The 13,981-nt window shown below is 48.6% G+C and overlaps 1 protein-coding gene across 6 annotated transcripts in view; it reads right to left on the reverse strand.

Annotated features, from left to right (window-relative positions):
* lrba (LPS-responsive vesicle trafficking, beach and anchor containing) overlaps positions 1 to 13,981 on the reverse strand; it is a 170,236-nt gene that overhangs the window by 113,591 nt on the left and 42,664 nt on the right. For 4 of the 6 annotated variants that reach the window (XM_076033131.1, XM_076033123.1, XM_076033115.1 and 1 more), the window contains exons 28-33: positions 13,742 to 13,883; positions 13,263 to 13,611; positions 6,802 to 6,968; positions 5,079 to 5,163; positions 4,714 to 4,847; positions 3,569 to 3,630 (exon numbers count right to left, since the gene is read on the reverse strand). In XM_076033131.1, coding sequence (XP_075889246.1) covers positions 3,569 to 3,630; positions 4,714 to 4,847; positions 5,079 to 5,163; positions 6,802 to 6,968; positions 13,263 to 13,611; positions 13,742 to 13,883 — 939 coding nt within the window. The remainder of the gene's footprint in view (positions 1 to 3,568; positions 3,631 to 4,713; positions 4,848 to 5,078; positions 5,164 to 6,801; positions 6,969 to 13,262; positions 13,612 to 13,741; positions 13,884 to 13,981) is intronic. The other 2 variants (XM_076033097.1, XM_076033106.1) reach the window with 2 other exon arrangements.

Here is a 13,981-nt window from a genome sequence, read left to right on the forward strand (position 1 = left end):
CTTTGAGGCAAATGCTGTGAGCCTCGCCAGGAAGTGATGCTGGGTTGAGTTCTTAGAATCACTTGGTAAAGCTCAACAGTGGGATCAAAAGTTCTAAATTGGCACGCTGGTGGAGAAAAGGTTGAAACACAACAGAAGAGAGTGCAGCTATGCTAACAGCTGCGTAAGGAATCACAGCCACTAATGCATTATGGGTAAATATCTCAGGATAGATTGAACCTGAATTTAATGAATGATTGAACCTGACTTTAACAGTGAAAATATTATTTACCTGTAGACAATATAAGACAAAGTCTGATTAATGAGCTTAAATGCTTAGGCACAGAGCTGCAAATACTATAAATATGTTTTGTATGACAGTGAGGGAGACCTAGAGTAAATGTTTTATTCTATATGTTTTTAGGAGGGTTACATAATAGAAAAATAGCACTAATACAATTCTATTGCAAATTTGAAAAAAATAATAATAATTTCTTCCTCCTCGTATCGTCTTGACCATCGTGAAAACAGGGCAGCAGAACTCGATCTCGCCTCTCCTGCTACTCCATGTACCGGATGCATTTTTGATAAATGGCAGAAGGATGGATGGGCTGACAGAGGGGCCGGACAATAATGGCTGATCTACAGGACACAAATGCAGCTACTGAGGAGATTTATGGGTCTCTGCTCATCGTAGACTGTCCGGTAACCCGACGAGATGATTTCTCAAAGCCCCCGCCGACGGCCGGTGGCCGGTGCGAGGCAAAGCTCTTTTCTCCCGTCCCGCCGCATCATTTATTAATCATGTTTTTGGATTGAAGCCACTTTGAGGAAGTGCACCGGGGAAAGCGCAACGCCGGCCGTAAACATGAGAAAGATGAGAGGACACGAGCGTGAGGGGGGGGGGAGAGGAACTGTCAAGGCAAATCAGGGGCGAGAGAAGAGGAGGGGGAGATGTTCTTTACATGGGAGGCTGAGAAAAAGCCTCCATTTTCAGGTAGAGTGCAAAAAGCTACTTCCGAGATTTAATGTCCAATAAACGTCCTCTGATGCTGTGATGCCTCTCAGCGTGATGTCATCAGAATACAACCCAAACATCACATGTTAGCCTGAGCGGTTTAACAGGTTCTGCCTCCTGTAAGCAATTCAAAAGACTTGTTTTTTGTCTTAAAATATTAGTATGTAACACAACGGATGCATGAACAGGATATTTGAAAATCCAAAGAAGAACATTTTGCAGTGAAAATCTGTAGGCTCATGCAGTGACATGAGTGTTTCACAGCATGTTTGTCGCTTGGGGACTGCTCAGCTCTGATTTACACTCAAATATTGAATAATTCAATCACTAAGATTAAAATGTTGTCAATCTCTCTTTTTCTGGCATTCCCCCCGGATATGAAAATTTAACATCAAACAAATGTGCAGATTATTATCAATAGACGTCTTCCACGCTTAAACAGATAACAATAGCAGGCATTGACAAAATAAGTGTCAACTGTTTACAATATATAGTGCAAAGCTCCATTGCAGGACCAGTATATAACCATTAATCCTCATTTTTGTATATTCATCAGTCCTCAAGGATCAATATGACTGTGGAAAACAAGGCAGCGTGCCACCCCTGCAGTTAGCGCCCGCTCAAAATGGCCCTTTAATTGTGAGCGCGGCTGTCGCAGCGTAGAGGCGGCGCACTATCAAACGGCGGTTTACCATCCCGCCCTCAATGCCGCACTGATGTGGCTGCCAATGTAACTTTCAAACGATCCCTGATTAAAAACTGCTCTGCAGTCCCTCGCCTACCGACCCCTCACCCCGGCGCCACTCCATCTTCAGGCCGAGGGAATTAATTACAATTTCAGAGAAGGCCTCAGATCGCATCTCGGATGAGACCGTGGTGGTGGTGGCAGGGGGGGGGTTTCAAGGGTGGAGAAAAAAAAATCAATCAAAATCATCTCCATCTATTCCTTTCGGCGCTCGGAAGACGGGAAGGAGTTAGCAATGGAGGCACTTCCTGTGAGAGAGGACCTGGCGCTTCCTGTGCCGGAGGGCCCGGACAAACTTTCCCTAAATAACGTCATCAATCACAGCACCGGGCCGCTCGCACTGCCCCACAAGGAGAGCAAACACACAAATAATTATACATTGTAATTTAGCCCAGAGGAAAGTCTGCCCCCCGTTTTTCCCCTGCTGGAGAGCCTTCTCTCTCTCTCTCTCCCTTCTCCTCACGCCACCCCCCCTCACACAACAATAAAATTACATTTGCATTAGCTGTGAGAGAATTTGGTTGGATGATTTATTGAAGCAATCAACGCAACGCTGGCCAATCGCTGGTCCTTTCAGGGAGAGAAAAGAATCTGTGTGCGTGTGTCGGTGTGTGTGTGTGTGTGTGTGTGTGTGTGTGTGTGTGTGTGTGTGTGTGTGTGTGTGTGTGTGTTGGGGTGGAGTGGCTCAGAGCGCACAAAAAGGAAGAAATAGCTTGGGCTGGGGACCAAGAGGGGGGAGGAAGCGCAGGGCGAGCTGTGCAGCGGAGCAATCACCAAGATTCTGCCTTTGATTAGATTAGCATTAAACAACACCCTGACAGATATGACAAATAGGTGCATTAGAGCCTGTCATTCTCCTCCTTCCTCTCCGCTTTTCTATCTAGCCTCCGCTCCCCTCCCCTCCATCCTTTCCTTTTTGGAAATTGCGTGGCCACCGCCCCGCCCCCCCCTCTTCAAAACCAAGCGCAGCCGCCGACGTCCAAACAGATGTTTAATCTGACTGAATTACTCTCTTTCAAGATGAAGTGGAGTGAATAATGCGAACCAAACGAGGTAGGGGTTAAAAAGGAGATGGCGGAGGGGAGGTGGGGAGTCGGGGGAGAAGCCAGATGATGGGATCCATTGCTCTAAAAATAGTCAAAGAAAGAAAAATCAAGCTGATAAAAAAAAGCCTACGCATGGTGGCGAGAGGGCCGTCGTTAATCAGAGGAAGGTTACCGGGGGGGCGTTTTGTTTCCTTGGGATCTGTTTCTGAAATGATAAAAGCAGGAACGAAGCGGGCTGGTCGGGAATTCTCGCGATACAAAAAAAACAAATGTGTGTAAACTAACGACGATCTGCCGCCGTCGGCTCCGTTGGTGCTAATCAGGTGTCCTGACGTGATCCATCGACAGAGCAGCTCATTGATCCGCCCACGGCCGCTTATGATCCCTGGATTAGTATTCATGAATCTGGCGGCAGCTAAACAAACTTGGCAACAAAACAACCGCAAGACAACGGAGACCGCTGGGTGTGGGGGGGGGGAGCGATCGATGCAAAGCACCATCAAATCGAAATTATCCCTCCTCATCAGCTCGGCCAGGCCGCGGGAGCCGGCGCTGAGGGTCAGAGGTCAGGCAGGCAGGTCGCCCACCCTTGACCCTCTGACCAATATTTGCGGCCGGAGACGCCTTTTCTCTCCGGTTTCCTAATGCAGGAAGGTGGCAGAGGTGAGGCTCGCGCGCCGCCTAATCAGTGGAGTGGATTTACTGCACTCAGGGTGAACCTGAGGCAAACCAGAACGCGGGGAAAAAGCCCAAATTGGAGAACACGGGCGGCAGACTTGCCTGTGAGCACAGCAACATGACCAGCTCCACCACCGAGCTGCTGGACTTCATGCACACCAGGCCTGGAGGGAGAGAAAACAGAAGAGAGGGAGATAAATAAGAGAGCTAAATAAAGTGGATGACATAAAAACACTTGTGACAGAAACAAAAGAGTGGCGGCAGCCCGGAGACTGTCGGGTGTTGGGGGGGCAGGTCATCCTCTCGCCATCTGCAGGAGCGCCGAAAGTATTGACGGGGCCTAATGAGCGGACATGATGTTACTGTAAACCAATACATATTTGGGCCTTGTATTACAGGTCCCGACATGGCCGGCATATGTCCCCATTGATCCCTAATGGTGAGCTTCTGGGCTTTCGAGGGGGGGTCGGGGTGTGTGTGTGTGTGTGTGTGTGTGTGTGTGTGTGTGTGCGTGTGTGTGGAGATGGGGGGGGTTCACTGGAGTGTCCACTGGCTGCTGCGGCAGGCACAGACGGCAGAGGAGGCAGAGGGAGGTGGCCTTTGGTCCTCCAGCCACTCGGCGTACGACCTGCACGGATACAAACCCCCCCACCCCCCGACCCCTCCTCCTTCCCCACCAACCCCTCCCCCCAGCTATCAATCAACTTTCCATTTTGTTTGGTGGCAGCAGACATCCCAAACACTGCTATTAGTGGCCTGGCCTCTGACCCCGCCCTCTTGGAAAACCTCCGGAGCGGCTGGCGGTTCGGGGCTACGCGCAAACTCATCACGCCATTAGGTCCAACGGCGGCGAGATATTAAACGTGTTTAAGGTTTTGGGGGGGTGGGGGGTGGAGGGGGTTGACGGGGCATCTTATAGAGCAGGGGTGGGCAAACTTTTTGACTGGTGGGCCACAATGGGTTCTGAGATTTGACAGAGGGGCAGGAGCAGATGGATGGAGTGTTTTGGTGACCCACCTCATAGGAGAACAAAACATATTGCAAAGCAAATGGAATTTTGCTCTTTATTGAAATGACTCTTAAAACTGTGAAAAAATGGGTGAAATACAGCTGTTTTATGACTTACTTACTATTAATATAATTTCTTCAAGTTCGGCCATCCAGATTAAAAAAGTTAAACGGGCCACATATGGTCCCCGGGCCATAGCTTGGCCCCACCTGAGGCGCACACGGGGTGTCATACTCACTGGTGCCCTCGATGAGGAGCTCCTGTCCGTGGCTGCCCAGCAGGGTCCGAGACAGGAAGGGAGCAAAGTCGACAAAGATCTCCCTGAGAAGAGGAGACGCCTTCTCCAGGGCGTGCTCCAGACGCTCTGAGATGCTGAGAGTGCAAGGAGATAAAAAAAAATCATCTCAGTCGATATTTTCAAACAGCTTTGAAATGCAAACGGATTTCTTCCGAGGCGAGCAACAGCGTTGATGTGTCTTTGTGCGCGCGAGCATTGCAAGGAATAAAAAAAAAAAACGTAAACCAAAAAAAGCAAAATCAGTGAAATGGCGCCAGTGCTTGTGTGCTTTTGGAGGAGACGTGAGTGAGAAGAAGATGAATCACCTCATATTGGGGGCTGTGTTCTGGGTCACAGGGGAGAGTTGGGGGACAGATGGCAGGCTCGCACTGCCTGGAACCTGGCCGCCTGCTGCAGGGGAGAAACCGAAGAAGTGCGTTATTAGTCTGGGTGGAGGACGAGGGGAGTGAGACGCTCGCGCACGTGCAGCGGTACGTTACACAATGGGAGCCGTGAACCTGCCTGGAGACGTTCCCCTCCTGGAATAACACAACAGTCCTCATTCAGGAGGTTGGGGGGGGGGGGATTTATGGTGGGGCATATTGGATGATATTCTCACAGCACGATACGTCTTTCTTATCAACGTATAATTCGGAGATTTTCATGACGGACGCCTGAAAAATGGTTTAGTGTTGCAGGTTGTCATGTTGCACCCTAAAGCTGAGACACGTCAGGGGTGCTGTGATCCATCCTGGACGCCGCTTTCCAATTCATTTCTGACTTGCGCTACGCGGCTATTTTCAGAAATGCTTAATTCCATAATGTGCCGACGCCTGCACCGGCGTGAGATGTTTTCCACCTATTTTCCTAAATTGGTTTATTCATCAAGTCATTACATTCCACTTCATCCCTCCGGGCCGCTTCCATGACCGTTTCATTATGCAGCTAAAAGGTGCTTTACGGCTTCGTTCTGGAGACGGAGGTGCACAATGTATAAAAAGTCCACGTTTGATTGATCTGGCAGTAAATTTGCGTCCCCGTGGCTCATAAATAAGCGAATGCCCGGCAGAGTATGGAGGAGTGGGATTCCACCGGTGTTTTAGCCCACTTGTTTTTCCAGGCAGGACAGTCTCCAAGCAGGGATAACTCTTCAGGAATGACAGACAGTGTAATGTGGCCTGGAATGTGTGTGTGTGCGTGTGTGTGTGTGTGTGTGTGTGTAAGGTGTTAAGCAGCGCCATGTGGGCCTGGTGAGAGTATCCCTCTCCAGATGAAGTAGCTCCTTCAAACAAAGAGGAGTAAATGAACATCTCCATTAGTGCTCCAGCTGCCCCACTGGCACACACACACACACACACACACACACACACACACACACACACACACACACACACACACACACACACACAGCATATTTACTCAGCACTGGTCTCTGACACCAACCGCCCTGTGCATACAGATTTAAAACTCCTCTCTCACACACACACACACACACACACACACACACACACACACACACACACACACACACACACACACACACACACACACACACACACACACACACACACACACACACACACACACACCTGTCAGGTTTCCACAGTCAGTGCTCAGCCAAATGGTCAGCTCATACTTTTAATCAACACATCAACACACTGTACAACTTTATCTAAAGAATTGAAGCCCTGAAGTATTTGACTTCTATCTCTTAATTCGTCAGTATTTCACAGTGAACTGGGACTTTTCAATTACTTTTCATTTCTATTATTTTAACTTACTTACGCTATGTCACTTTTATTTCAACTTTACCAAGCCACACAAAGCCAATGTCAGCAACATGTATGTATACATACATATATATATATATATATATATACACATATATATATATATATATATACATACATATATATACATACATATATATATACATATATATACACATTTATATGTACCTGGATCAAACCAAAGTTATCTACGACACTCGGAAAAGAAAGATGAGTGACAAAGGGGAAAAAAAGCCCTGTGGATGCGAGTGGTCAGTACCTGCAGCCTCTGCCGAGGAGCTCTGAGAGGTGTCGCCAGATGACACGACGGCCACGCTGTCCATCGGTGTCCCACCAGACACAGACGCAGCAGTGGCCGGTGGGACGGCAGGGAGGGTACTGGCTGAGGCCGCCACACCAGACTTCTTTGGTGCTACAACCACACTCCTGTAGAGAGAGAACACATTATCCATGAAATACAATGGCTTTTCAACTTTCAAAAACTGTCAAACATATATTTCTATGATACAAGATAATTGATATAATATTGGATAATGGATTGTGTGCATTGTCTGAGGATTAAATTTGTCATTTTTTTTTTTGTGAGTGTATTCCTAAAAATCCAACACATTAATTACCACACAAAAAAATTTACATACAGTAGCTCTGTAATTAGAACATTTTATCATGTGTAATATAGATTTCCCACCATTCAGTGAGTCCTGATGTTTAAATAGGAAAATCATAAATGGGCTAAGTTTAGTTTCATCTCAAAATTATGTTTTCACAAAAGAAAATACTGAAATTACCACTTTTTGTGTGACTCATAAAGGTTTGTTTTAGTCTTCTTATAAACATAAGAGTTGCTGTTCTTAGAACCAGACAAAAAGAATTCAGATGTTCCTTAAAAAAAAATCTTGTACCTTATTTTTTAAGACTTTTTGTCTGAACCTAAAACCAGCAACTCCTACCTGTTCTCTGACACTGATGGTTGAAAGTTAGCCCAAACGCCTTGACGCAGCTATCAGTCCAGTGATAGCGCTGCGTCTTCAGACGTGCCCCTTTAAAAGCAACAGGAAGTGGAGCGCCGGAGGAGAGCTCGACCCCGGCCGTCCCGGTGGCAGATGGGAGGGGAGCAGTATGCAGATAAGCTGTCGGCTCAAACCGAGGGCTCTGACAGATTGTTGGCCAAAATCAAAGAGAGCCTGGACCCGCTTATCAGTGCTGACACGAGGGAGTCGGGCTCTAATCACTGGCTACTGGTCGCTCTCAGAAACACAAAAGCCGCGCGGGCCTTACGCGGTCACTGGCGGCACGACGTGCGAAAGAGGAGGAGGAGGAGGAGAGGAGGCCGACGAGAGCGCGCAAAAAAACCAAACAAAAAAAAACGAGCGAGCGAGCTCACATTCCTGCAGCAGCAGGTAGAGGAGAACTTTTGCTCCGGCTCCCCGCAGCGCGGACAGATACCTGGCTGCCGTATTCAAGGCTGCCTCTCGGCTGATTTACAGCAGCTGATCAGATCTATCAAAAGTTAAAAGCCAACAGGCGACCTTTGCCTTCAAGAGATCTACGAGCTGAGCTGATCTGAACTGGAGGCGGAGGGGGAGAACAGTAGCCTGACAGCTGCGCTTAAATCTTTATTTGCATTTGTTTAATTCCGAAAATATCCGTCGGGTGAGCGACGGGAGCAGCGACGGGAGGAAGGGAGCAGATAAAGAGTTTCTGGCAACTTTTTTTCGGTGTAGTGACAGCGTGCAGGGCTGCAAGGAGCTATCGGGGAACAAGGGCGGCGCTGACGTGAAGCAACCGAGGTGTCGACGGCGGAGGTGGGGGGGAGCGGAGGGGAGAGACGGGGCGGCGGACATTTGAATAAATGCATATGGAAAGAGGAAATAAATATACACGAGCGCGTGTGCGAGAGTCAGAACACGTCTGTGTTCGTGTTTGGCCTTTTCCATCTGTTCAAAAAGGCCCAGTGAATTATTCAGCAGGTCATTAGCCACACTTATCACGAGTGGGCCGCCCCAGTCGATTAATCAGCCGTCAGCAGGCGCGCTCCAGCCACAAGCAGGAGCCCAGGGTGTGTGCGTGTGTGTGTGTGTGTGTGTGTGGTTGCGAGGGAGTTGCACTCGGCTTTGGTTGAATTATTTAGAGGGTTTAACCTACGGAGGCTAAGTGTGGTAAACAGTGCGATTCCTGTAACCTCTGCTATTTTAGGCCGAAGAAGAGCAGGAATGCGTTGGGGTGGGTGAGGTTGGGGGGCGGGAGTTAAAGTACCGTCCTCCAGTGTGTTAACCTCCGATCCATCTCTCCGCTGTACTGTTCATCAGCTTGGAGCTTTGATCTGCCCCACCCCCCATCAAACCCCCGATGCACTGGGAGTCGTGCGAGCGAATGTTTAAAAGCTTGTTTGAGTCGCCGAGCGTTTGTTTCCACGCTGGCCTCGGATCAGCTCGGAATCGAGCCCGTCCCGCGGAGGGAGGCGGTGTCACCGGGCTGCCATTGGACAGTGACGGCTGGTGTGGGAGGGGCATCGCCTCGTCGACGCGGGTGATGAATGAGTGAGTGACACTGTGACCGGCGGGACGAACCAATGTGAAACTCGCGGCACGTCAGCATCTCGCGTGCGTGCGTCCATGGCCGGGTGAGTCTGCGTGGCTGTTTGGATTGGGGAGGAAGTCGAGGGGCGTGGCTAAAACAGTCCCGCTAACATGCCAACAGGACGGACATGTATTATGAGTCAGATTCTTTATGCACGGCAGTGAGTGGCCTGCACAGTATTATTTTTAATTCATGTTCCACGTTTCCTGTCATAATAGAATTAAAAAAATAAAGAAATTAACACAAAAAATGTTTTTTAAAAAAAGTGAAAGAACGCAATATTTTTTCAACTTTTTTTTTCTCAACAGGAGCAAGATTATTTGAGAGGAAAATATTGACTTGGATTATGTGCAAAACAAAGACTGATTCTTCTATATTAGAATCCTACTTTTATTTTTTTCCCCAGATTAAAAGCTTTGTACTTGAAATGATCTTCTGATCAACTGACTGTTAATGTAATTGCACATCTCTTTGTTTCCTTTATGGTTCTGCTTTAAAAAATGTATGCTCCATTCGATATTTCTCATGTATCTTCATGTTTCCTACTTTGCCACTGATTTGTTCCGGAAGCATATTTATCAGCTTGCCAGTTCAAAGTCATCAACCCTGAAAGTTATCAAGAGCAACCAGCAAAGTTTGTATACAAATAATAGGTGCTGTATTGAAGAGTAACACGGTGTAGTATTAATAATGATAACAATAATAATAATTTCACAGTCCTATTATTATTGGCAATAAAAAGACTTTCACAGTGTTATTCCAAGAATGAGCTGTTGTTTGGTTGTGTTTACGTCCGACATGCTGCCTTCCTTCCTGAGAAGTACATTAACAACACATTAAGGTCAACAAAGCTCATCTGTACATAAACTCTTACTTGCACGTGGAGTCTATTGCCTGGAATGCAAACAGTGGCGCTATGTATATTCCCGGTGTCCTATACACACACATGCTCGCGTTCTGCAGAAACATGCAGACTAAATCATCAGCTTGTACAATGACACTGTTTAGTTCTGGTTAGTGTCAGCAAATATTTGCAGACTGGCTGTCATAACAGGGGCAAGGCTGAGGAATGGATGGGAGGGACCCAGCAGGTCTCCACTGGGGGATAAATCAGCGCCGATACTTCACCCCCTGACCAGCGTGCAGTTTTTATCTGGGAGATCCCAGCTTCGTTCACAACGCTGCACTCGTAAATACCCCCCCCGCCGCTGTAAGTGGAGGGTTGCCATGTTTTGGCAGGACGTGTCAGTGCAGAATGTCAGCTCGGGCTTGTAATGGTGTCACTGGGAGGCTCGACTGGTTTGCAGGAGATGCCGAGCGGCGATAGAGACGTTGCGTGATACAAGATAATGAACGGGGAGGGTATCCGCGTGCACGTTTGGCAAGGGGTGGGGGGGGAGACTATGGGGGGTTAGGATTAGAGATGAACTGATAGGGAGCGCTAAACCAGGGAGATAAGGGAGGGAAAATACAGGAGTGAGGCCTGGTTGACTGGGATGAATGAAAGGCCTGTTCTGACTGCACCACGGGGGAAATATTTTGACGGCGTGTCAGCGAAGGTCCGAGGAGAGGAAAACATTTGGAGTTCTGCACACAAGTGTTTTTATGTCAGTGTTTTTAATGTAACAAGCTCATGTTCAGAGGTAAACATCATCTTTCTGAATTTGCCGCTAATCTACGAAATAACTATTTTTAATTGGTTTTGCTGCTGAATTGAGCTGAAAATTTGTACAACTGAGCTGACACATCCTAAAAACCTTATTTAGGATGTATCAGCTCATATTAAATTAATGCCTATGAGTGATTTTATAATATTATTGTTATTGCAAAACATAAAATATACCTCATTTCATATATTCCGTGTAAAGGATTTTACTGAATTGTTATTTTGGCTTATATTTTTCCCCTATTTAAATTAAGCTTTTGGAAATTTTCAATTGAAGCGGTCAGAGTGTGATTTTTTTTTTTTTTAACCTTTTTTTTTTTTTTTAACCATTTTTTCCGAAATGGTCAAACACACGGTGTTGGTTGTGTTGATTTTTGACACATGTAAAAAACATGTGAACACTGTACACGCTCAAACCAAAAATAAAATCACTGGTCGCAGCCCTGCAACGTGTTAACGTGTGAACACCCTCGGACTGGATTTTATTTCCCCTTTGAAAGAAAAAAAAAAAAGAAAAAAAAAAAAGCAGCAAGCGGCTAAGTTACAGTTTGCCGTCTGTTCCTGGGCTCCCGGCGGCTGTGAGCAAGCTGTTAGTCAATGTTCTCCAGCTCCGCCGATGTCGGCGCTCTCCGCCAAGTGTGTTCAGCGGACAGGAGCCAGTCTAATCCTCCTGATATGAGGAGCGCCCTGAGACCTGACAAAGCATTCCTCAGATAAAGACACGCGATCACAGAGCCGCCGTGGAATTCCCACAGTTGGGGGTGCGGGGGGCGGGGGGTGGCAGGGTGTACTGGGTCTGTTAGCGAGACGGAGGAATGGAGAAATGTTTTGGGTGGTTTTTTTTTTTCCTTGTCTTTGCCTTGACATCACCCCCTTGGAGACCGTCTCTTTTCCTTCTGTCTCTACCACCCTTGACCCCCCCCCCACCCCCCCCACCCCACCCCATCCCCTTTTCAAACGCCTGAGAATCGATGCTGGAAAATGGAAACCAGACTGGTGGACCGAGCGTCCTCGCTCACCTGAGCCCGTCTGCGGCTGCAGAACCCGGCTCGGCTTTTGAAGCCTCGCTCCTCACTGTGCAGCCCTGCATCTCCAGAAGTTGTGCATATTGTACAGCTTTTTTTTTGTTGTTGGTGGTGTTGGTGGTGGTGGTGGTGGTGGTGGTGGGGGCAGGGGTGGTTACTGTTACTGTTTCCAATGCTGGACGAGCCAGACGAGCAGCAGGGGGGAAGGGGTTTGGAAAGGAACGCCGTTAAAAATATCAGTGAGACAGTGAAAAGAAACAGCTTTCTGTCAGCTCCGTCTCCTCCGTCTCTTCATCCTGACTATCTGCCTGAGATCCACATCCTGCAAGGCCGTTTTACTTGAGACGGCTCAAAGTTGAGACAATGGGAGGCGAGATCCTGAAGGTTCAAAGGAGTATCTCTTACTGAGCGGTTTTCAAGATTGACCAGAGCCTCCTACTGAGGCTACCGAGGGGACGTCTTCATGGCACGACTTTGAAACGTTCGCTGGACTGATGGTGAAGTCTGAAAGTGGAAACTGCGAAGCTCGGAGAGTCACACAAGGCGCGTTTACGGCACATGGGCTCTCGTCCAGCTGTCGCACCCGCACTTGTGTTGACGCCAGATGAATTTTAGTCCAGACATTTTTGTCACCCTGAGCAATGCTGACGTGCAGAACAGATAAGTAGAAAGAAACTGAGGAACACTGAGGAAGAATTTTGTGTTTGATCCCTGAGTGGGTGACACGGTGGTGGTTAGCGCAGTGGCGATGTGGTTAGCGATGCCACCTCACAGCAAGAACATCATGGTTTGGATCCCGGGCCTGGGACCTTTCTGAGTGGAGTTTGCATGTTCTCCCTGTGTCTGTGTGGGTTCTCTCCTCCCACAGTCGCAAAACATGCATGTGGGGTTAATTGGGAACTCTAAATTAACAGTAAGTGTGTATGAGAGTGCAAATCGTTGTTTGTCTTTCTGTGTGGTCCTGTGCTAAACTGGCGACTTGTCAGAGGTGTCACCCTGCCTTTGCCCTATGACAGCTGCGATAGGCTCCAGCTGCCCCCCGTGACCCTGAGTGCAGGAGGATGCGGGTGTAGAAGATGGATGGACACTTGCGTGTTGCGGGCCATTTTTCCAATTTTTTTAAAGTCCTTAAAAGTTAATGTTAAAGTCCCAGTGACAGTCACATCCTGAAGGATGCAAAATTTGTCCCCCACATTTAACCCATCCCCTGAGGGAGTGGTGAGCAACCTGAGGGGATGGGTTGGCACTCAGTATTCAGGGCGCCAACCCTGAATAGTGAGTGCCAAGCAGGGAGGCAACGGGTACCATTTTTACAGTCTTTGGTATGACCCGGCCGGGGATCGAACCCACAACCTACCAGTCTCAGGGCGGACGCTAGAGACTGGAGCTAAACGTGCAGAACAGAAACGGAGGATTTGCTGAAGACGTCGGGTTTTAAAAGGTCCTCACCTGTCGAAGGAGCGGAACTGCTGCGACGGCTCCCTGGAGATGTCGCTCACGCTGCCCAGGAAGGAGGGCGGCAGCAGCCCGGGGTCCACCGTCACGTCGTCGGACGGCGCACTGACGAGGCTGCGCAGGATGTCCTTCACGTTCTTGCCTTTGGAGTCGGCGGGCAGAGAGGTCTTAACCTCAGACGACAGCGTGGACAGGGCCTCCGAGATGGCGTCCGGGCCGTGCGTCACGCTGGCCGCCGACAGGTCGCCCTCGCTGGCCGCCGCCGACGTATGGTCGTCGCCGATGCCTGAGTCGTAGCGGCGGAGTGAGACGCCGTTCTCCGCCTCCAGGCCGGCGCCACTATCTAACGGAGGCGGGAAAAAAGTGATATGATAAAAGACTTGAGTTTGGGAACGCACGTGAAAAACAGGGAAATAATAATGGAAAAAACAGGTTTGTTGCTGCAAGTTTGTTGCAGCAAGTGTCTTCCGCACCTGTGCTCCTGGTGGACTGCGAACGCTGAGGGTGTTTCTTGTCATTGTGGGGCTCCAGGATGTCTCGGTACTTGGACACCATGAGGACGGAGATGAAGTAAACAACAGCAAGAGCCAGAAACTGAGCCTGCTTACTGTCCTCCTGAAACAAACAACATACACTAAACGACCCGCGGCTGTGCGGCTGCCTCAGAGAACGCAGGCAGTCACTTCAGAACTGTGGCGCGTGCTGCCGCAGCG

This window comes from Nelusetta ayraudi, unplaced genomic scaffold (genome assembly GCF_046127955.1).
Source record: "Nelusetta ayraudi isolate G7.1 ecotype Tasmania unplaced genomic scaffold, CSIRO-AGI_Nayr_v1 ptg000004l, whole genome shotgun sequence".
NCBI classification, from domain to species: domain Eukaryota; kingdom Metazoa; phylum Chordata; class Actinopteri; order Tetraodontiformes; family Monacanthidae; genus Nelusetta; species Nelusetta ayraudi.